The sequence below is a fragment of the Ctenopharyngodon idella genome, chromosome 8, assembly GCF_019924925.1.
Source record: "Ctenopharyngodon idella isolate HZGC_01 chromosome 8, HZGC01, whole genome shotgun sequence".
Classification (NCBI taxonomy): Eukaryota; Metazoa; Chordata; class Actinopteri; order Cypriniformes; family Xenocyprididae; genus Ctenopharyngodon; species Ctenopharyngodon idella.
This window is the reverse complement of record NC_067227.1, coordinates 23,718,225-23,740,650: the sequence shown is the minus strand read 5'-3', so window position 1 is coordinate 23,740,650 and position 22,426 is coordinate 23,718,225. Positions and strand designations below refer to the sequence as shown.

Sequence of the window (22,426 nt, the reverse complement as noted above, 5' to 3'; positions counted from 1 at the left end):
TTACCCAGCATACAGGTTTGTCTGTGATTTCTCTGATTTTTTTTGTAGTCTTTCTTAAGTAACTGTACTGGGGTGGAGGGAGATTTGTAATGATTAAGAATCGGGGTTTCTGACACAAAAGTTGCGAATTCAATCCTGAGCAGGGACCTTATCAGCATTGTGTCCTTGAGAACGGTGCTCCAGGGGAACCGACCCTACAATTACAGCACCACGAAGCTCTTGGAATGAGAGCCCTCTGGTAAATGGCAAGCAATTAACTAACTAACTACTCTGAGAGCTAGAGTGTGTTAGCATTCCACTGCATGAAGGTTCCTAAAAAGTATAGTGTAGGAGTTTTTCATCCATGGATACTTGGGGTTTTCTGTTATCGAAATTCGAAACAAACATTTGCATTCTCCTCAGCTACTCACAGAACAAACTAATAAGTAAGATTAAACCATTTGCAAATATTTGGAGGTCACATGACTTTCTAAAATTGGCATGTTAAATGTTTCCATCTGTTAAACTAATGATGGTTAGTCAGCTCTTTTTGGTAAAGCCATCATTGTATACATGGGCGTGTTGTTGACCTCATAACCTCCAGGGGATGTATAAAGACCACCTTTCCTGTCATCTAGAGCAAAGACTTTTGGGTAATTGCAGATAATTATCTTTATTTTGGGGAAACCGGTGTGAAACATTTTTTTCTTTTTTTGTCTAAAAACATCAGCTTGATGCATTAGTTCTGTCCTGAATCTTGTTTTGATAAAGCTGGTTTTGCTTATTTTCAAACTTTTATTATAAGGTATTTGATGTTTTATTGTAACATTTTTATACATTAATTTTTTTTTGTATTTTATATATATTTTTAGATTGTTGGTTTTTAAATAATATTAAAATAATTACATTTATTTATATGTTACATTTAAATTGGCCCATTTAATTTGTGTTCTTTGCCTATTGCAGCTGTGGATTTGTACAGCCAAGTTTTGTTAAGTCCAGATTTGTTCAGTGTGTGTTTTGGAGCTCAGACTTTACACTAGCACAATGAAGCTTTTCATCAAAGCACAGACGAAAATGGTACAGTAACCGAGTGAAGTGAAAAGAAAGAGACCATAGAAGAGAGCAGGAAAAGAAAGAGCGAGGGAGGAAGAGTATATTAAGGAGGAGTATATAAAGAGCAGAGAACCCTCTTTTCAGTGAGACATGCTGTTTTGAGATCAGATTTATAGCACATATGTACTTGAAGTCACGCTCAGTCTTACCACAGCACTTCTGCCTACTCCACCCTGCCCTCCTTCTGTCCTCTTTTTTTTGTTTCTCCCTACTTCTTTAAAAAAAGGGAGAAAGGAGAAACAAAACTTGCTTTTACTTGTTTTTTTTACTTTTACTTTTCTTTCTTTCTTTCTTTCTTTCTTTCTTTCTTTCTCGTCCCTCTCTGTGGTTCAGCCCTCCCTGTCTGTGTTACTCTTTTCATTTTGCACCCCTCCCCCTGCCTCTGCTCTTTTTCCCTCTGTTTTTCCTGTGGTCGTTTGGCTTTCTAGCGAAAATTAGAGAAAGCCAAGGATGTAGAGGAGGGCTGACTGCTTCTATAAATATGGCCAGCTCTTCCTAAAGAAAGAAGGGAGCAAGGATGGGAAGGAGCATTTTAGTTCCATTTTGTGTATGGGGTGAAAAATGTTAAATTTCGCCCACTCTTGGTGAAGCCCACTCGACCCTCGGCTGGTTTAGATTAGATAGTACCGTGGGGGTGGGGGACAAACTCCAAGGTGACGTTTTTTGCACGAGGAAGTGAGTGGGTTGAAATCAAATTCTTGATGAGGTGCCTCGTAAAAATATGAGCTAGAAAGAGTTTTTCCCCCACCCAATCACCCCAGGCCCCGTGGATGGGACATGAAGAGGTCAGTGAGCCAGAGAGAGAGGAGCGCTAATATGAACCATCTGTAGAAATCTGACACCTCGGGAGAAAGAGCGAGAAAGGGGGAGACAGAGAAAGGGAGAGAGAAAAATGCATGAAGGATAACAAAGAAACCTATAGATGAGTTTAGCTGCCAGAGCCATTATTTTGTAGACGTTTGGTTTTTAGATTTGCAGTCTGTGAATGTTTGTGTATATAAATCACCATGACTGTCATAAATAAAGTAACAAAAGTCATTTATTATTAGGGCTGGGTAAAAAAATATTGATTTCTCAATTTTAATAGAGTCTCATTTTTATGACTCGATATTGATTCTTAAATCCCAAGAATCAATCTTTTAGTCTATGTTGTTTTCTGTTGATGAATGAACAGAACATTGTATCGCCCCTCCCATCCAATAAATCGCAGTAAGCTTTGTGCTTTGTTACTTTTGATAACAAAGTCTTAGATGTCAATTTCTGTCTGTTTTATTACAAAATTCAAACAATAAATACTGTTTTGGCGTGACGTGATAGATCGCTGCAGTGCCTTAGTTCAAGCAAAGCAGCAGCACAGTGCACGTGAATGGATCACACTCTTCCGCTTTACTACTAGTTACAGCACAAAATGAACATGAATGAACATCAGAATGTATGTTTAAAAATTTAAATACAGTACAACTTACTGTATCATGTCACATGTAATCTATTTATTATAATTTATTAAGTTTAAAACCAGGCCTGTAATACCTGCAACCTTTGAGAACACAGATTGTGGTCTGAGCAAGCATTTCCCTGGTGAAATCAAAGGGGGAGATAAGGCGAAAATCCCTCCATGTCTTTGAATAGTATAAAGTGACACAACTGTCTGAAAGAGGCCTGTTCCCCTGAGTCCAGGCTGTTTGCTTGCGCCGGGTTTAAGTGTGTTTGTTGTTGTTTGAGTGTCAGCACTGCTGTGATCTCGTGACCAGAGGGTCGCTGTGGGTGTATTCTTACTCCGAGCACAAACTCACACACACACACAGCTGGACAATAGAGCCAAATCACACTTCTGCAGTCTGACCAGATGCAGGCTGTTGAGTTTATGCCATTCTTTCACCCTATTTTATGGTGGAGAATGCAGCCTTACAAATATACACAAGATGGGGAGGAACAAAATGCATGAAGGATAACAAACAGACTTGTTTGAGTGTGTGTTGAAGTGTAGTGTAAAGATTTGAAATTCTGTATTTGTGTGCAGAGTCCAAATTTAACACCACCATGTAGGGCTGGACAATTAATTGAAAAGTAATCTAAACCGAAATTCAAAACCTCTAACCAACGTTTTTCTTCCATGTCAGTTATCTCGGTTTTTTAATCCTGTTAATACTTCCCACTTAAAAACATACTACCGTGTGTGTAGCCACGTGACTCCGCCCCATCCAGGCAATACGCAGGTGAACACACAGAAACGGTGTGCAAGCGGTGAGCCTTGCGTCTTCACTAAACTTTGTCAGTTGTATGTGTTTATTTAAGGTTTGCCAGTTTGGACATTCAAGCGATTTAGATGATCGGATGTGTATTATTATATTGAGCTACCGTGCTCGCGCAGCTGCATTGTGGCACGAACACTCATACAAACAGTAGCTGCACAAAACATGAAAATCGCACGCACAGAGAATAACACAGAAACTAGTTGTCAGCGCTGTCCTGTGATTTATCACTAAAGTAGCTTAGAAACTCAAAAGTTATTATAGCATATATTTTTCTACTTTTGAAGTAACTATTTACAACCCACAGTTTCACAATTAATAGAGAGACGGTATGACTAATTCACACACGCCATCGCTCTCATTACATACTGGTACTGTGCTAATTTATCTTTATCTGATTTACAACGAGCAGAAATCTGTAAGAAATGTTACGAACCATAGATAAAATAACTGCTGAAAGTGAGCTGTCATGTCAGATCACTCTTTCAATAGGAAAAAATACCCCACCTTTAATAGTCAAGCATATTTACAGTACAAACCTTGTGAGTGAACTATGAGGGCAAAAAAAAAAAAACCCAGAAACAAAATAATCGTTCATTAATCGTAATCAAGGTAAAATGTTCAATTAATCGAGATTTTGATTTGAGGTCATAATCGTCCAGCCCTACCACCATGCACCAAATGCTAGGAAATATTTGCCCTTTCAAGTAAATTTGAGTAAAAATCTGCCAAGTAAATACGTTACTATCCAGTTGGATGGCAACTTTTTTTTAAAAAAATGGCAACATTAATTTTAAGATCAATAGTCTGACCCACATCAAAGACCAAAACCATCTACTAAAACATTTGTCAGACTTAATATTTCTAGGTTGCCACATGTTTACCATCCTGAGAACTTCATGTGTTGACTCATGTGAAAGATTCCTTGCCTAACGCCACCAAAATAAAAAAAATATGAGGAACAAAATCACAATGTTTATCATGCTTTTGCATTGTTTGTCACTAATATGTAAGCCAATTTGTCCTGTTTTCATTGAGGCAAAATATTTTTTTGATGAAAATATTGAAAAATACTGTCTCATAGCAGATGTACATTTATGACCTGTACACTTTCTCATTTCGCCCACCATTGTTTAATTTTGGACCGTGTGTGGTCGAAAGAAATTCACGGTGATCCTGAGCTAAGACTTCAGCTGCAGCAGTTTGTATGTGTGTGTTCTGTGTATGATCTTAGGAGACGTGCTTTGGGAAACGGGTTGTTTGTAATCTCAAGTAAGTGTGTATATGCAATCATACGGGTGCGACTACGCACACACACACGCACACACACACACACACACATACACATTGTCAAAGGGGCTTCTTTTATCCCTCATCTGTGTTACCTGACCGCCCTCTGGGAGGCCGGCACCTGCATGGCTGGCAGCAGGCCGCTATGTGTCACAAACAGACTTTACACAGCACTCAAACCGAGTTGATTTAATGTTAATAAGAACATTTTTCACATTTCTTTCTTTGCCCTATCTCTCTCACTCTCTCTCAATCAAACTCTCTTTTTTGGAAGTCTATGTCTATGAATTCACTGGACCATGACAGTTAAACATTAGCAAGATCTAAAAAGGTCAGAGAGAGAGAGAGAGAGAAAGAGGGGTAGGGAGTGGTGGGGGTCGAATGGAGAGAGAAAAAGAAACAGAGCAGACAAGGTTTTTTTCCCCTCAATCGTATTTTGCAATCATGTAATTTCCTCTTTGTGAGCGCTGGTCATGTGCTGAAATCTCTGGAGAACTGCAGTGAGGAGGCGGAGGAGAAATGTGTCTCACTGTCTCATGACGAATGATATGAAACTCATTCTGTATGGTTTAACATCTACTATTGCCCTCATTCTGTTCTCGTTGTGGCATCGCATCCCATGTGGCATCTCAAGAACTTTGAAAGACAACATGAAACAGCATTTGCAAAGCATAAATAGCATCAGTTTTTTGATATCATTGTCTTTAACAAACTTTATTGACTGTATTTTGCTCCTACACTCCTACATTTTTATTTCTGAAACAGTTATGCAGAGAAAAACAAATACTCATAGTAAAATTTTAGATACCACGTCTCATTTGCACAAACTCAGGTTCTATAACGGCACCAAAATGCAAACACTGAACTAAATGCAAATCTGCAATAATTGTTTTTCTTGCTACAGGCCTTCTTCAACAGGCTCTAATGGTTTTTCAATTAACATTTATGCAAATGCAAGTGTTTTGTTTATTTTGTATGTGTTTGAAATGCTTCAATTATAATTCAGTTCCACATTTATTTTTTTAAAAGGTTGCAATTAATGCCGTCATAAGGCACGATTCTTGAGCAAGATTTTTACACCTTGCATACAGCAGTATAAAATACAATGTGTCCTATTATGTTGCATGACTCATCTCAAAACGATTTAATTAGACCATAAATGATTCCCTTACAGACCCTGAATAATAGTTTCTGTGTGTGTTTCAGGTGTGCTCCTGGTTTCTTAGGCGAGTACTGTCAACACAAGGACCCTTGTTATGTGGGATATTGTCTAAATGGAGGAGAGTGCACCGTGAGCGTGGCTGGTGTACCTGGGAGTCCCAGCTGCGTGTGTCCTCTGGGCTTCACAGGCCAGCGCTGTGAGATCCAGAAAAACTCCACCTGCTACCCCAACAACCCTTGCATCAATGGGGGGAAGTGCAGGCTTCTCCCTAACGACCAGTACAAATGCATGTGTGCCCGCGGATGGACAGGTCAGATCTCTCTTGCTTCCCATCTCTGTTTGTCTCTCTTTTTTTTCCTCTCTGAGACCCTGGTTGTGTATCTAGACAGCATTTTTGAGCTTGTAGGATCTGAACATTCAGATGTATCTATGCCCAAAAATGGCAGCTTTTTCTTTTCTTTTCTTTTCTTTTCTTTTCTTAAAAACAAAAAATAACTATTTTTTAGTACGGTATGAAACTCGCATATTGACGAGTGGTGACATTATCTCCTCAGGTCAGCATTGTGAGCAAGAGGACACATGTCTTTCTAGCCCATGTGCCAACGGTGGTAACTGCCATGTAACTGCCATGCCCAACCACAAATTCTCTTGTACCTGTCCTCTTGGTTACCAAGGCTCCCGTTGTCTCAATGACACAGATGAGTGTGCCACCTTCCCATCTCTGTGCCAGAACGGAGGCACGTGTCTGAACACCCCAGGCTCATATCGATGCAACTGCCAACCCGGCTTTACCGGCCCCCACTGCGAGAACATTTACGTGCCTTGCTTTCCATCCCCCTGCCTCAATGGTGGAACCTGTCGACCTATGACAGACACAACTTATGTTTGCCATTGTCTGCCAGGTTAGTTCCCTCAGAGAGGAAATATATTTTAATCATAGCAAAAACATTACAGGATTTGAACAGAAGCTAAAATTGTTAAAATGGAACTGAAACATGTTACTCAGACATAACACAGCTCGCCAGATTATGTTTGCGTCCACTTGGAGCTGAGCCAGACAGACCAGTGTCTGATAAGATTTTACCACAGCAGTGGTAAAGTGGGTGATAAACTGATTAAAAATAAAAACTGATTTTCAAGCATATCTGTTGGAAAAACACAAAATGTCACTGCATAGGAAATAGGAGTTCCAGTCACTTCACTACTGAACTAGACACCCTTGGCTAAGCTCCCTAGTTACTGTTAAAGGGTTAATTCACCCCAAAAAAACGACATGAGGGTTAGAAATTAATGATCGAATTTTCATTTTAGGGTGAACTACCCCTTTAAGTCTAGTTACTAGTTAGAGTCTTACTAATGCTTGTTGAGAAGCAATCAGCTAGATTGAGTTACTTTAGGAATTATTAAATAACAGAAATATACTATACTATGTAAAAAAATTTTAATATAATTTTTTTGCTTGGATAAAAACTGGTAAAATCTTTTTAGTAATTTATTCAAGTAATTTTTTTATTATTAACAAATTATTTAATTGCAGTGTACATAACAACAGCAACAAAAATAAATATATATGTAATTATGTGTGACATTACCATTCAAAAGTCAACAAGGATGCATAAAATTGATCAAAACTGACATTTTTGATTTCAGATAATGTAACTGCTTTTTATTCATTAAAGAATCCTCACAAAAAGTTCCATAGTTTCCACAAAAATTTAAGTAGCACAACTGTTTTCAATATTGATAATAATAAGGACCAAATTTCTTGAGGACCAAATCAGTTATTTTAACCAATAACCAAAATAGTTATTTTAAATTTTAAAAATATTTCACAATACTACTTTTTTTACTGTATTTTTGATCAAATAAATATAATGATATAAATATTTGCTTATATCACTCACACCAAATACAAGAGAAAGCTTCATTTAATCTGTCAAAAACTCTTGTCTCCTCATTGAATCAGATGCTGGTTGTATCTGTATTTGTTTGGGAATACAACACACAGAGATACTTTAAATGAACTTTATCAGTTTAGCATTTAAAGAGAGCAGTGCTGGCAAAACACAGCAACAGGCCAAAACTCCTCTCTCACCTCAGGCAGCGAACACGAGCCGTGAGAAATGTCTGTTCGTGCTTTAAAGTTAAGTAATTATGTTTAATAATGCCAAAGCGAGACAGAGCACCTTTGTGTTACCGATACTTTGGATTGAGAGTGAGTTGTTGAGGAAATTTTCTCTCTGATTTTCCTGTAATCAGGTTTTAATGGAACAAACTGTGAGGTGAACATTGATGATTGTCCAAATCACCGCTGTCAGAATGGAGCCACATGCATGGATGGAGTGAACACCTACAACTGCCAGTGCCCACCTGAATGGACTGGTATAGAAATAGCTTTTTATTCTATGTTTGTGTGTTTTTATGCATGTTTGTTTCCTTTTGTTCGCTTTTCCAGTAGTAGAAATGACTCACACTTGATTCATGTAGAAATATATTTTTTAGGAACCTATTCTTTTTAATGATTCAGTCAAACTGATTCATGTTTATTCACTAATTCATTGTAAAATTTGACACAGTCTGAAATTGGTGAATTGTTTTTTTTGTCAGGTTGATGAAACAAACCAATTCAAAGAAATGATTCCTTAATACAACTCAAACTTTTCAATGCTGGCCAGAACCTTCAGTCAAACCTCCTTTAAAATGCCCTATTGAAATTGAGACGTTTTGTTTCCAGGTCAGTTTTGCACTGATGATGTGGATGAATGCAGACTGCAGCCCAACACCTGTCAGAACGGAGGCACATGCAGTAACACACGCAACGGCTACAACTGTGTATGTGTGAACGGCTGGAGCGGCCCTGACTGCTCCGAAAACATCGATGACTGTGCAGCTGAGCCCTGCACTGCCGGCTCCACTTGCATCGACCGTGTGGCTTCCTTCGTTTGCAGCTGCCCTCCTGGCAAGACTGGTCAGTTAAAACAACCACACAGCATAAAAATGACCGCACACATACTCTTGGGAACTTTGTCTCTTACACCAAATCTCAAAAAACATACAAGGTTTTATATTTAAATGATCTATCTCTATGAAAACTATGAAAAATAATCTGTTCAAATCTTGTTCACTGAAATAGTACACTAAAAACATTTCAAATCAGTTTTAGTAACCAATGCGATTATTTCCACTCTCAAGGTTTGCTGTGTCACATTGATGATGCCTGCACCAGTAACCCTTGTAAGATGGGAGCTCAATGCGATACGAACCCCGTCAATGGCAAGTTCAATTGTAACTGCCCCTCGGGGTACAAGGGCAGCACGTGTGCAGAGGATATCGACGAGTGTGTCATCGGTGAGACAGTCTGCAGGAAATTCTCCTTTTCTCTGTCTGTCTGTGTTGCTTTGTATGTCTTTATTTCTCATCCTTTTTCCCGTCAATACGCTCATTACAGTGTTTTAAGCATTTCATATCTTGCCTAAACTTTCTTACTCTGACTTTCTTTTTGGATCCATCAGGGCCAAACCCATGTGAGCATGGTGGCTCGTGTAAGAACACAGAGGGCTCGTTCAGCTGTAACTGCGCTCCAGGCTACAACGGCCCACGCTGTGAGCAGGACATCAATGAATGTGGCTCCAACCCCTGCCAGAATGATGCCACCTGCTTGGACCAGATAGGAGATTACACCTGCATCTGTATGCCAGGTACTTGAGTACACACTCACACATACTGTAATCAGGTACATGATGTCACTGTTTTGGCTCCATGTCCTCATATTCATCTAGTGACTGTATGTGTGTGTGTGTGTGTGTGTGTGTTTCCTCCCATAGGCTTTGAAGGATTGCACTGTGAGATTGACATTGATGAGTGCGCCAGCTCGCCTTGTCTCAATAACGGTAAATGTCTAGACCAGGTCAGCCGGTTCATCTGCGAGTGTCCTCAAGGTGAGTACAATAATTGGTGCATTGAACCTTTTTGACTCGAATAACCCATGTTGTCTAACACAGTATTTGAAGGCCACCATATGATTTATGAGGCTTTTCTGCTGTAATTATGACAAAGCTGTCAACCTTTTTTATTAACAGAAACTAGGAATGTTGATATAGTTAAATTAATTTACCATGATTCATTTTGTGATTCCAGAAGTTTCAAGAACTGCATGTTCTTCAATAAAAACAATAGTTATAGAGGGAAAAAGTAATAAAAGAAATATGATTTCAGTTTACATCATGATTGCAAATTTGCTTTGGCATTTTAACTCAGTTAGATAATTTATCAACAATATTAATAATATTACTTACACTGCTAAATATTAAGCAGCACAACTTTTTGGATGTTGAAAACTCAACTTTGCCATCACAGGAATAAATTAAATGTTAAAATATATTAAAATAGAAAACAGCTATTTTAAATTGTAATATGTCAAAAATTTAAATTGTAATAATATCACAATATTACTGTTTTACTGTATTTTTGATCAAATGAACATAAGAATGAATGGGTAACACTTTAGTTTAGGGTCCAATTCTCAGTATTAACTAGTTGCTTATTGGCATGCATATAATTAGGATATTGGCTGTTTATTAGTACTTTTAAAGCACATATTAAATGCCTTATTCTGCATGACCATATTCTACATCCTTAATCCTACCCAATACCTAAACTTAACAACTACCTTGCTACTTATTAATAAGCAGTAATTAGGAGTTTATTGGGGAAAAAGTCGTTTTTAATAGTTAGATAATAGTGAGAATTGGACCCTAAATTAAAGTATGACCAAATGAACATTATTACAAAAAACATTAGAATATTACTGACACCAAACATTTGAATGATAGGGTGTCTTATTTTATTATTTTAAAGGTGCGATATGTAATATTTTTGCAGTAAAATATCCAAAAACCACTAGGCCAGTGTTATATATTTTGTTTACTTGAGTACTTACAATATCCCAAATGTTTCCAACTATTTGTAAATCGTGAGAAAATTGCAGTTTTAACCAAGGCTCCGGGACGTGTGAGGAGTCACCTGTCAATTGCGTCATACCCACGTTAACCCTCGGTCTGCCTCGGTTTCCGGTTTTATTTTGTAGAAACTATGGAAACACCAAAGACGCTTTAATATATTACACTTTTTAATAGACAAGGCAACAACTGTTTTGATATATTTATAGACAGAAAACTAATTGTTGTTATATAGCTCAACACGTTTAGTCTTATTGTTTAAATCTAATTTTCTTGATTTTTTGCGAGTACCATGCTTTACCATGCCTCAGAGAAAAACACTATTTTGTCAAGTAGCTAACATAGCATAATCAGATGCAGCTTTATTTTTAGTAACAGTAATACAGAATTTTCTCCATCATACAATACGTTTTAAAATGAATTGCATGCCATTTATCAACACAAGCCATCCAGCATTTACTATGATATTCAAAATCGATCTAGCTGACTGCAGTGTGTCTCAAACAAGTGTCTCACAGCAGCCGCCGAGCGAACGCACAGAGTAATGTTATAACATCATTTTCAACACTCTCAAATGTATCTAATATGATAAACAGATCTGCATGACCTCATACTCATGACTGGAAAAGCGGAAGCGGCGCTGGCGACTGTGGCATAATAAAAGTTCCGCTGCTCGCGAGGCATGTGTTGCACAATCGCTCCAGCGGCCTTGTTCAGCTCCAACAACACTCGGTCCTGCTCTGCTTCATATTACGATAACGTTAATAATCGCATCCATGAACATGATTTCTTCCCGAGTCCTATCCCTATTCTTTTGCAACGTCCGTTGAGGAGAAGACCACATGTCCCAAGATTCCGCACTCAAACTTGGTGTCATCAAGATACGCCTTTGTTTTGAATAGGCCTCTAGTGACCTCTAGCGGACAAAATTTTTACATATTGCACCTTTAATATATTAATAATATTATTTATATTACATGAATAATAAAATATAATTGTAAATCATTTTAAATAATCCTGGGGCCCTCTAGTGGACCCTGACCCTCTGGCCATAGATTTTATTGCCAGTATGGAAAACAAGATGTCTATCTAATTTCACAAAGATTTTTTTTTCTGCTAAAACATTCTAGAGGGGAAATGTTTGTTTATAAATTGCAGCAGTGCAAAATAAATCATATCATGAAGAGTTGTATGTGAGGAAACCCCTTAATATATGCTGTGCTAGGTACTCTTCTTTGATGCTGAATATGAGTTTTTTGACCACAGGTTTCACTGGGGAAATGTGTCAAGTTGACATTGATGAGTGTGCCAGCACGCCGTGTCATAATGGGGCCAAGTGTCTCGACCGTCCTAACGGCTATGAGTGTGAATGTGCTGAAGGTAACATTATAAACTCTTTTGAAAATATCTCCATCCTACACTGTGACCAAAAAGGGGAGGGATAGACAAAAGGATTAACAGCACAATGTTCCAATGCACATTATTTATATATATAAATTAATAACTAAACTGCATAATTTAAATATATTAGTGTCATTCATTCATTCATTCATTCATTCAAGTTCTCACAGATCTGAGCTTATTGTACTAATTCCTTGTCTTGTATGCTGTTCTCTCTAGGTTTCACAGGGCCATTGTGTTTGGAAAACATTAACGACTGTGAACCTAAACCCTGTCACCATGGCGATTGTGTAGACGGAATTGCTACCTTCATCTGCAAGTGTCACCCAGGTTACATGGGCCCCATCTGCAGTGAGCAGATTCGCGAGTGCCAGAGTGACCCCTGCCAAAACAGAGGACGCTGTGTTGACCTGGTCAACATGTACCAATGCAACTGCCAGCCGGGCACCTCAGGTGGGTCTCACACTTGATCTTTACATCTCACAGACTCTATATACACAGGGTCCATATAGTACACATTTGAAGCATTTTATTTTTTTGTCTAATTATGATAACAGCAATTTTTTTTGTAGCAAAATCTAGTCTTAATTTAGTTTACCGTGACTATTATCCACCCTTTACAATTACAGAGGCTTATTTTTTTCAATGTACCTTTGTACCTTTGAGATGTCTGCATGACCTCTGATTGGCTAATATCTATGTAAAGTATGTGATATTGAACTTATGTGGTCATAACTTATGAATGAACCCTTTTTGTGTAATTTCCGTTAAGTGGTCTGGGCATACTGAGTACAGAGCTATGCGGTGTGAGCGTTAGAGAATGTCTGCATAGTGCATCAAACTCTTTTATTTGAAAGGAGTAAGAATAATCCTGTTTTTCTTAGTTGCACTGTCTGACAGACAAAACAAAGCTTACTAAACCCCTCTGCTGGACACTTCCTCTTACTACACACATACACATTCTAAAAAACAAAAAAAAACAGCATCACACAGACTTGTTTAGAAACTTTTCAAAGGCTGCTGTATAAACTGGATCAGTTTTATTTACCTGCCTGCATTTCTTTTAACTACTTCGTTATTTACCATAGGCGTGAACTGTGAGATTAACCAAGATGACTGTGCCAGTAATCCCTGCCAGCACGGGACCTGTGAGGACGGAATCAATGAGTACAAATGTGTGTGCGAACCTGGATACACAGGTTTGTTCACGCACATACATAAATACACACATGCAGATAAGCTTCATTCATTAATCATGAGCAGAACCAAGTTCTGTGTAAATAGAACATATAAAACATTAAGTTAATCATATAAATTATATAAATCATTGCTTTACCTTTAACACAACAGTTTATGCAAAAATGGATTTACACAAATTCAGAATGAGGCCCTATATGGGCAGTTCTGGGAGATTTTGATTTTGTTTGCTAGCTTTACTTTGTTCACATTCTTGGCTCAAAAATATATACAGACACAGACACACACACACAGTCATGGTCAGAATTCTTGGCACCCTTGGTAAATATAAGCAAAGAAGGCTGTGAAAATAAATCTGGATTGTTTATCCTTTTGATCTTTTATTAAAAAAAAAAATTACAAAAATCTAACCTTTCATTGAAGTAAAACTAATGAATGTGGGGGGGGAAATCACATAATGAAATAAATGTTTTTCTCTAATACACATTATTGGTACCCCTAGAAATTTTTGTAAGTAAAATATATAGAAGTATATTCCCTTTCATATTTACAATTTATTAGCACATGAACTATGAAGATGAATCTACCTAGCCATGACTTCCTGTTTCACAGGAAAAAATAATTGAATATGCTGCTGGTTCTTTAATGTTGTTGGCCTATTTTTCTGCTGGTGGTCCTGGACATCTTCAGATACATGGCATAATGGATTCTGTCAAATACCAACAGATAAAAAATCTAAACTTAACAGCCTCTGCTAAAAATCTTATAATGGGCCGTGGTTTGATCTTCCATCAGGACAATAATCCAAAACAAACATCAAAATCAACACAAAAATGGGTCACTGAGAACAATATTAAGGTTCTGCCATGACCATTCCAGTCCCCTGACCTAGTCCTATAGAAAGCTGAAGAGCAGAGTGTATCAACATGGGAATTTGAAGGATCTGTATAGAGGAATGGTGGGTGATCTTTTTTTTTTTTTTACAGTTGTTCTTCAACCTCATCAGGCATTGATGAGGAGGAGACCACTCAGAGCTGGCATCTTGGGAAAGGGAGGTGCAAAAAGTATTGAATAAAAGGGTGCCATTAATTTTGACCAATGTGTATTAGAGAAAAACATTTATTTCAAAATGAGATTTTTCCCCCATTTCAATTGTTTTAGTTCAATAAAAGGTTATGAATAAAATAAAAGGTGTTGGAAAAAAAAGGTCAAAAGGATTAACAATGCAGATTTATCTTCACAGGCTTCTTTGTTCATATTTACCAAGGGTGCCAATAATTCTGACCAAGACTGTATATACACACACATATATATATATATATATATATATATATATATATATATATATATATATATACACACAATCTTTTTCTCTCTACTCTTTTTAACAAGAAAACAATCAAATGCGTCACTTCAATTATATGAATGTGCTGGTTTTAAGAAGCATTCAAACAGTAAATATCTATTAATGACTCTTTCTTCTCTCTGGCTTAGGAGAACGATGCACTGAGGAGATTAACGAGTGCAGTTCGAACCCGTGTCTGAGTGGGGGGACGTGTTTGGACAAGGTGAACGGGTTTCAGTGTTTGTGTCCAGTTGGGACTCATGGTCCTCTGTGTCACTCAGGTGCAGACCACTGCAGCCCCATGCCCTGCCTACACGGAAAATGTATCGAGCAGCAGGACGGGTAGGAAGAGCCTTAACTTACAAACTATTTTGTTAATGTGACTGATAATGATTATTTGTAACACAACCTTCTTCCATTTCCTGTTATATTCTGTAAAAAGATGCACTTTTTTGAGCTCTAAGCACTAAATTCATGACTTAGCGCAAGTACACACTGCATTCTTAGCGTTTCTGTAAGAGGCACTATAATGTGCATTAGCATAAACTATCTGCTTCTATGGCCAGTTGTCTCTTTCATCTCTAACTTATCTTTTTGTAGGTACCTTTGTGAATGTAAGCGTGGTTGGGAGGGTAAGAATTGTGAGCGAGAGAAGAACGAGTGTCAGTCTAACCCGTGTCAGAATGGTGGTACCTGTAATGACCAACTTAACGGCTACACCTGTATTTGTGTTCGTGGATTTGCAGGTAAAGGCGTGTTATCCATTACCTTTCTAAACAAAGTAACAATGATGGTTTTTTTCATACTCCAACTCCCTGGTTTGCCCTATCTCTTTCAGGTTTCAACTGCGAGATAAATATTAATGAGTGCGAGTCAAACCCCTGTATGAATCAGGGAACTTGTGTGGATAGAGTCAACAGCTACATTTGTCACTGCACTCTGCCTTACACAGGTGACACACACATTTACAGATGGTTTATACATGATTTGAATTACAAAAGTCTGATTTGTTGTCAGACACTTTGATGTCTGATTATATAAGCTTGATAAAAAGATTTCGGTCCCAAACTATATTAATATTATAATTATTTACACTATTGGTCAAAGGCTTGGGGGCGGTAAGATTTTTTTCAATGTTTTTGAAAGACAGTTAAAACAATATTGTGAAATATTATTACAGTTTAAAATAACTGTTTTCTATTTTAATATATTTTAAAATAGAATTTATTCCTGTGATGGCAAGGATTACAATATATTTAGGGCTGTCAGACTTCGCGCGTTAATGCATGCGATTAACTTTTTCAGTTTAGCACGTTAAAAATGTTTAATGCTATTAATGCAGCATCCATTTTTTCCGTCATAATATGGCTACCGTTACATTATATGATCAAGCTCTTATTCACGGAAATGCTTTTGAACCATTCAAGCGCCACAAGACAAACGAGAACGCGCTTGTGTTGAATGATGTTTCTGTCGAATGTTGCGTCTGTGTGACACATACACGACTCGTGTGAACAGAAAGACGCATGCCAGTATCGAGGTTTTGCACTTGAACAAACACCACACAGAATTATGCCAAAATGCCAGTTTTGTCAAGTATACTCATAAGAGCAGTCTTAAATGAGTTAAATAACGTCTTAAAAGACCTTAAGGAGAAAATGAGATGCGCGTCAGATTTGTGTCATGTTCGGCAGTGGCAGGTCTTAAAGTCACAGCAGCCTAATAAACCAGTTGCTGTGATGTCTGTCATTAATGTTAATCAAAGAACAAAGGTAACACAGAAGATTGTAGCTTTAATAAGGATTAATCTATATTTTATTTATAATTTATGCAGTGAAGACTGTAAAGTGTTTGATAACTTTATTCAATTTCTGTATATTTTCTACCTGTTAGACAGGTAGGAAGGCAACAGGTAAATATGACATTTATTATAATGGGTTTATGTGAAGATTGTTTTAAGTTCACTTAAATTAAAAGTTATTTTTTTAAGCCTAATAAATGTCGAAATTAATAGCTTTCAGTCATACTGTAATGTTTTTTTTAAAAAATCATAGAGACATCAGTACCAGTATTAGTATCAGTGATACTGGCCTTCATTCATAAAAAGATGCCATTAAACAGATATTTAAATTATACTGTCTTTAGGTTGTTTCTACATTAATTTGGAGAGTAACTGAAATGATTACATTATAAAAAATATTTTAAAAGATTGACAGCACTAATTATATTATATAAATGCTTGATTCCAAGGGCATTTCGATTACTTTTGTACAATAAACATTTTTGTACTGTTTTGAGAACCACTCCATACTGTATCCACAACTGACTGTACTGCTCGATTCTCAGGGAGACACTGTGAGGAGAAATTGGTCCCCTGTGCATCTCAGCCCTGTCAGAGACGAGGGGTGTGTCAGCCATCCCAGGATTACACCAGCTACACCTGCATTTGCCACAGCGGCTGGGAAGGTAAGTGCCTCAAGTCTGTGTGTGGGTGTGCTTTTATTCACCAAGACTATTTTTGATGTTGAGACAACCACCTTGATCAAATGACATACCCGTTAGTGGATTTAATCTATAAAAATCTGCCCAAAATGTCTAAAGGTTGTCTACCTGGTATATGTGTGTAGGAGCCCAGTGCACAGAGGATGTAGATGAGTGCAAGAAGAGCCCATGTCAGAATGGAGCTCACTGTGTGAACACAGTGGGCAGCTACCGTTGTGAGTGTCAGCCTGGATACAGTGGGATCAACTGCCAGACCAACATCGATGACTGCAGCTCCAGTATGTGTCATTCCCACAGATTGATGGTTGTTAATACAATAAATGAATTGTGATTCATCTGATGACCAGTTTGAAGCCGAAAAAAAAAAACAGAGACAATGTCAAATTCAATAAATATGAATATTTTATTATCTTAATTTAACAAGTTAACTTTGACAGCCCTAAAAAATACATTTTCTAATATCTTTCATATTTTCTGTTAAGATACCAAGTTGAAAACACCAATCTACTTTTTGATTTAGATTCTCTTTGAGTTGAGTTGAGTTGACTCTCTTTGATTTTCGCTCTCTTCTCCAGGTCCATGCCGTAATGGTGGTACGTGTGTTGACAAAGTGGGGCGGTTCTTGTGCGAGTGCAGAGCTGGTTTCTATGGCGAGCGCTGTGAGGAGGAGGTAGACGAGTGCACCAGCAATCCCTGCTGGAATGGAGGCACCTGCACCGACTACGTGAACAGCTACACGTGCCAATGCCGGCCTGGCTATGACGGCATCAACTGTGAACGTGATATCCCAGATTGTACCGAGACGTAAGTTTTCCATATAAAATATACAGATAGTGTTTTATTGCATGTTATCATATCAATGCTTATTCATTCTCTCTGTTTTATGCCATAGCTCTTGTCTGAACAATGGAACGTGTGTGGATGGAATTAACCGCTTCTCTTGCCGCTGTCGGCATGGTTTTTCGGGTCAGTACTGCCAGTTCGAACTGAACGAGTGCGACTCTCATCCCTGTAAAAATGGCGGCACCTGCATAGATGGCTTGGGGACCTTCCACTGCACCTGCCCACCTATGTACAATGGAAAAACCTGCGAGGTACAAACTGTCCGTTCAGTCTTAGATTGTAAACATGCACGGTTGATGTTGCACAATGACTAGATGTTGATTTAAAGGGTTAGTTCACCCAAAAATGAAAATTCTGTCATTTATTACTCACGCTCATGCCGTTCCAGACCCGTAAGACCTTCGTTAATCTTTGGAACGCAAATTGAGATATTTTTGTTTAAATCCGTTGGCTCAGTGAGGCCTGCATAGGGAGCAATGACATTTCCTCTCTCAAGATCCATAAAGGTACTAAAAACATATTTAAATCCGTTCATGTGAGTACAGTGGTTCAATATTAATATTATAAAGCGACGAGAATATTTTTGGTGCACCAAAAAAAACAAAATAACGAATTATTTAGTGATGGCCGATTTCAAAACACTGCTTCAGGAAGCTTCGGAGCATAATGAATCAGCGTGTCGAATCCGCGGTTCGGAGCGCCAGAGTCACGTGAATTCAGCAGTTTGGCGATTTGACACGCGATCCAAATCATGATTCGATACGCTGATTCATAACGCCCCGAAGCTTCCTGACGCAGTGTTTTGAAATCGGCCATCACTAAATAAGTCGTTATTTTGTTTTTTTTGGCGTACCAAAAATATTCTCGTCGCTTTATAATATTAATATTGAACCACTGTACTCGCATGAACTGATTTAAATATGTTTTTAGTACATTAATGGATCTTGAGAGAGGAAATGTTATTGCTCCCTATGTAGGCCTCACGGAGCCATCGGATTTAAACAAAAATATCTTAATTTGTGTTCCGAAGATCAACAAAGGTCTTACGGGTGTAAAACGGCACGAGGGTGAGTAATTAATGACAGAATTTTCATTTTTGGGTGAACTAACCCTTTAAGCCTACAATCTGGAAGATCTGCAATTTAATTGTTATTAAATGATCTTTCAACTCAGCAAATACATAAAAGACACTCAAATGTACTTATAAAATTATTCTTTTGCTGTGTTGAAATTTAGTTGCCAATAAGTGATTGTTCTACAATCATGTTGTCTGATTCATTTCTCTGGCTCTTTCATTCTGCAGTCAATGGTGAATGTGTGCAGTAAGATTAAGTGTCAGAATGGAGGTACGTGCATCCAGAAGGAGATGGATTGGAGATGCAGCTGTCAGCACGGCTGGACAGGCCTTTACTGTGACATCCCAAACATGTCCTGCCAGGCTGTTGCTATCAGCAAAGGTGAGACATTAAACAATGGTCTAATGTTAGTCAAGCTAACTAATTTAACTATAACTGTTTTGAAATGCGAATTTGCTAAAAAACTAAACAAAATCCTTAATGAAAGTTTTGATGTGCTCCAGGTGTGACGGTGGACATGGTCTGTAAGCACGCAGGAACGTGTAAGGACAAAGACAACACACACCAGTGTACTTGTCAAACAGGTTATATGGGCAGTTATTGTGAGGAGGAGGTGAACGAATGCCTCTCCAACCCCTGCAGAAACGGAGGGACCTGTGTGGACTATCAGGGTGGATATAACTGCAAGGTACAACTGATCTCTCTTACTAACATTGATATATGCTATCATTTAAACGTTTGCGGTCAGTAAAATGTTTTTTGAAAGAAATTAATACTTTTATTCAGCAAGGACACATCAAATTGATGAAAAGTGACATTATAAAGACATTTAAAATATTACAAAAGATTTGTAATTCAAAAAACTTTATATTTATCAAAGAATCCTAAAAAAAAAAAAGGAATGATTTCTTAAAAATATTAAGTGCACAACTTGTTTCTCGAGTGCCAAATCAGCATATTAGAATGATTTCTGAAGGATCATGTGATATTAAAGACTAGAGTAATGGCTGCTGAAAATTCAGCTTTAACATCATGGGAATAAATTACCTTTTAAAATATATACACATAGAAAAAAACATTAATATTGTGAAATATTTTTACATTGTATTTTGATCAAATAAATGGGCCTCGGTAAGCATAAGAGACTTCTTTTGAAAACATTAAAACATCTTACTGACCCCATTAAAATGGTGGTATATATAGAAATAGTATAGAATAGAGAAATCTGATCATCTTCTAATATATAAACCTCTCTCTTTCTCTTTTAGTGCAAAGCAGGTTATCAGGGTGTGAACTGTGAATATGATATTGACGAGTGCCAGACGAATCCCTGTCGAAATGGAGGCACCTGCATTGATTTGATCAACCGCTTCTCCTGTGCGTGCCCTCCTGGCACAAAAGGTATAGACTGAAAGACTGATTCCTATTGCTGTACGTTTAGTGTGCAGATGTGACACTGATATGCAAATTTCCCCTGAACATCTCCTCTTTGTTCTGCAGGTTTGCAGTGTGAGGTGGACGTGGATGAATGTGCCCCAGAGTTTGGCCCGCGCTGTAAGAACGGTGGCCAGTGTGTGGACGGTGTGGGGCGGTACACTTGCTCCTGCCCTCCTGGTTTCACTGGAGTGCATTGTGAGGGAGATGTGAATGAGTGTCGTTCTGGACCTTGCAACCCATCCGGCACCATTGACTGTGTGCCGCTGACCAATAGCTATCAGTGCCGCTGTCGTCTCGGTTATACTGGTGAGGTTTCATTTTAGAGTCATAGATTAAATGTTTCATTCTTGCTTTTTGAAAATGGTTCCAATTTTCTTATTTTTACACTCTTTTGTGCTCTCCATCTCCCTATAGGCCAACGCTGCGAGTTAGTGGTGGATCTGTGCCAGTCCAAGCCATGCCACAACAATGGCAGATGTGCCATGAACATGAGTTCAGTACATGGATACAGCTGTACCTGCCAACCCGTAAGTGCAGTGTTAGTATTTATATGCATGAACACTACCATTCAAAAGTTTGGGGTCGGTAATGTTTTTTTAATGTTTTTTTTTTTTTTTTTGTCTCTTATGCTCACCAAGGCTGCAATTTACATACAAATCATACAATACAGTAATATTGTGTAATAATATTAAAATTTTAAATGTTTATTTATAAACATTTATTATTATTATTAATATTGAAAACAGTTGTGCTGCTTAATAATTTTCTTAATTCTTTGATGAATAGAAAGTTCAAAATAATGTATTGAAATAGAAATCTTACTGACCCCAAACCTTTGAACGGTACTGTATGTGTGCATGTGCAATAAAACCTTTTTTTTTCTTTTTTTTCTGTACTACAGAGTATTTAAAGGCTGACTTTCTAATCATTGTCCCCAAATTACTACAAATTTTTGGTGACACTTTATTTTAATGTCCTTACAGTGTTAAAGTGCAATTATATGTACTTTTATGTACTTAGTAATAATAATTAACATGTACTCACTATAGGGTTAGGAACAGGGATTGGTTTAGGGTTAGTTACATGTAATTATGCATAATTTACTGTTATTATTACAGTAAGTACATGTAACGTGTAACAGACGCTGTAAAATAAAGTGTTAACAAATCTTGTGTATTAACTTGATTTCTATTAGGGATGCACCCATATTAAAATCGTGGCTGATACAGATAAACTAATTATTATTTCCTTGTTATTTCATTATACAGGGATGTGATTTTTCTGTATTTATACGGATTTCCATATTATCCGACCTGGTTACTGTATTATGATTGAAATTGCGAAATGGCCTTAAACAATTACTAAATAAACTGCAAAATGTTACGTTTCATTTGTTTAATGCATGGATTGCTTCTTACTGCGCTGCATGAGCTCACGGTGCCATCTGCGGGACACCCTTAGCACGTTAGACAGGGTTCAAAGCACTAAAAGCGAGTAAAAATTGGCATTGAAACTGTGTTACCAGTTACCCGGTAACTTTTTTATGAATTTTGACAATGTGTGATTGTGAGAATGTGATATGGCTTAGTGCGATCATCAAACTGCAACAGTTGTGATGTAATTATATAAATATATAGTCTGACATGCTGCATTTTTCAGAGTAAAGCCAAAGCACAGTTTCGATTCACAGTAAATGCTTCTCTGCAATTGCTGTGTGTTTGAGTCGCTTATAATTTGGGAACGCAACACGTGCCAGTCATCTTCCCAAATTCATAATGTCAACAAAGAGAAGCGTTAAGTTCTCCCTGCGGTTTTCCACCAAAATAAAATCTCAGTTAGTTTGTCTTAAAGCAGAGAAAGCAAAGACA

At 37.7% G+C, this 22,426-nt stretch overlaps 1 protein-coding gene across 1 annotated transcript in view; it reads left to right on the top strand.

Annotated features, from left to right (window-relative positions):
• The window catches only part of notch2 (notch receptor 2), a 54,816-nt gene that overhangs the window by 23,131 nt on the left and 9,259 nt on the right, over window positions 1-22,426 (top strand). The window contains 22 exon segments of the mRNA XM_051902549.1: window positions 5,844-6,109; window positions 6,354-6,701; window positions 8,059-8,181; window positions 8,534-8,767; window positions 8,992-9,147; window positions 9,312-9,497; window positions 9,624-9,737; window positions 12,024-12,137; window positions 12,378-12,611; window positions 13,247-13,357; window positions 14,850-15,042; window positions 15,301-15,446; window positions 15,539-15,652; window positions 17,047-17,166; window positions 17,328-17,480; window positions 17,778-18,006; window positions 18,095-18,296; window positions 19,349-19,502; window positions 19,625-19,809; window positions 20,390-20,522; window positions 20,622-20,864; window positions 20,973-21,085. Coding sequence (XP_051758509.1) covers window positions 5,844-6,109; window positions 6,354-6,701; window positions 8,059-8,181; window positions 8,534-8,767; window positions 8,992-9,147; window positions 9,312-9,497; window positions 9,624-9,737; window positions 12,024-12,137; window positions 12,378-12,611; window positions 13,247-13,357; window positions 14,850-15,042; window positions 15,301-15,446; window positions 15,539-15,652; window positions 17,047-17,166; window positions 17,328-17,480; window positions 17,778-18,006; window positions 18,095-18,296; window positions 19,349-19,502; window positions 19,625-19,809; window positions 20,390-20,522; window positions 20,622-20,864; window positions 20,973-21,085 — 3,871 coding nt within the window.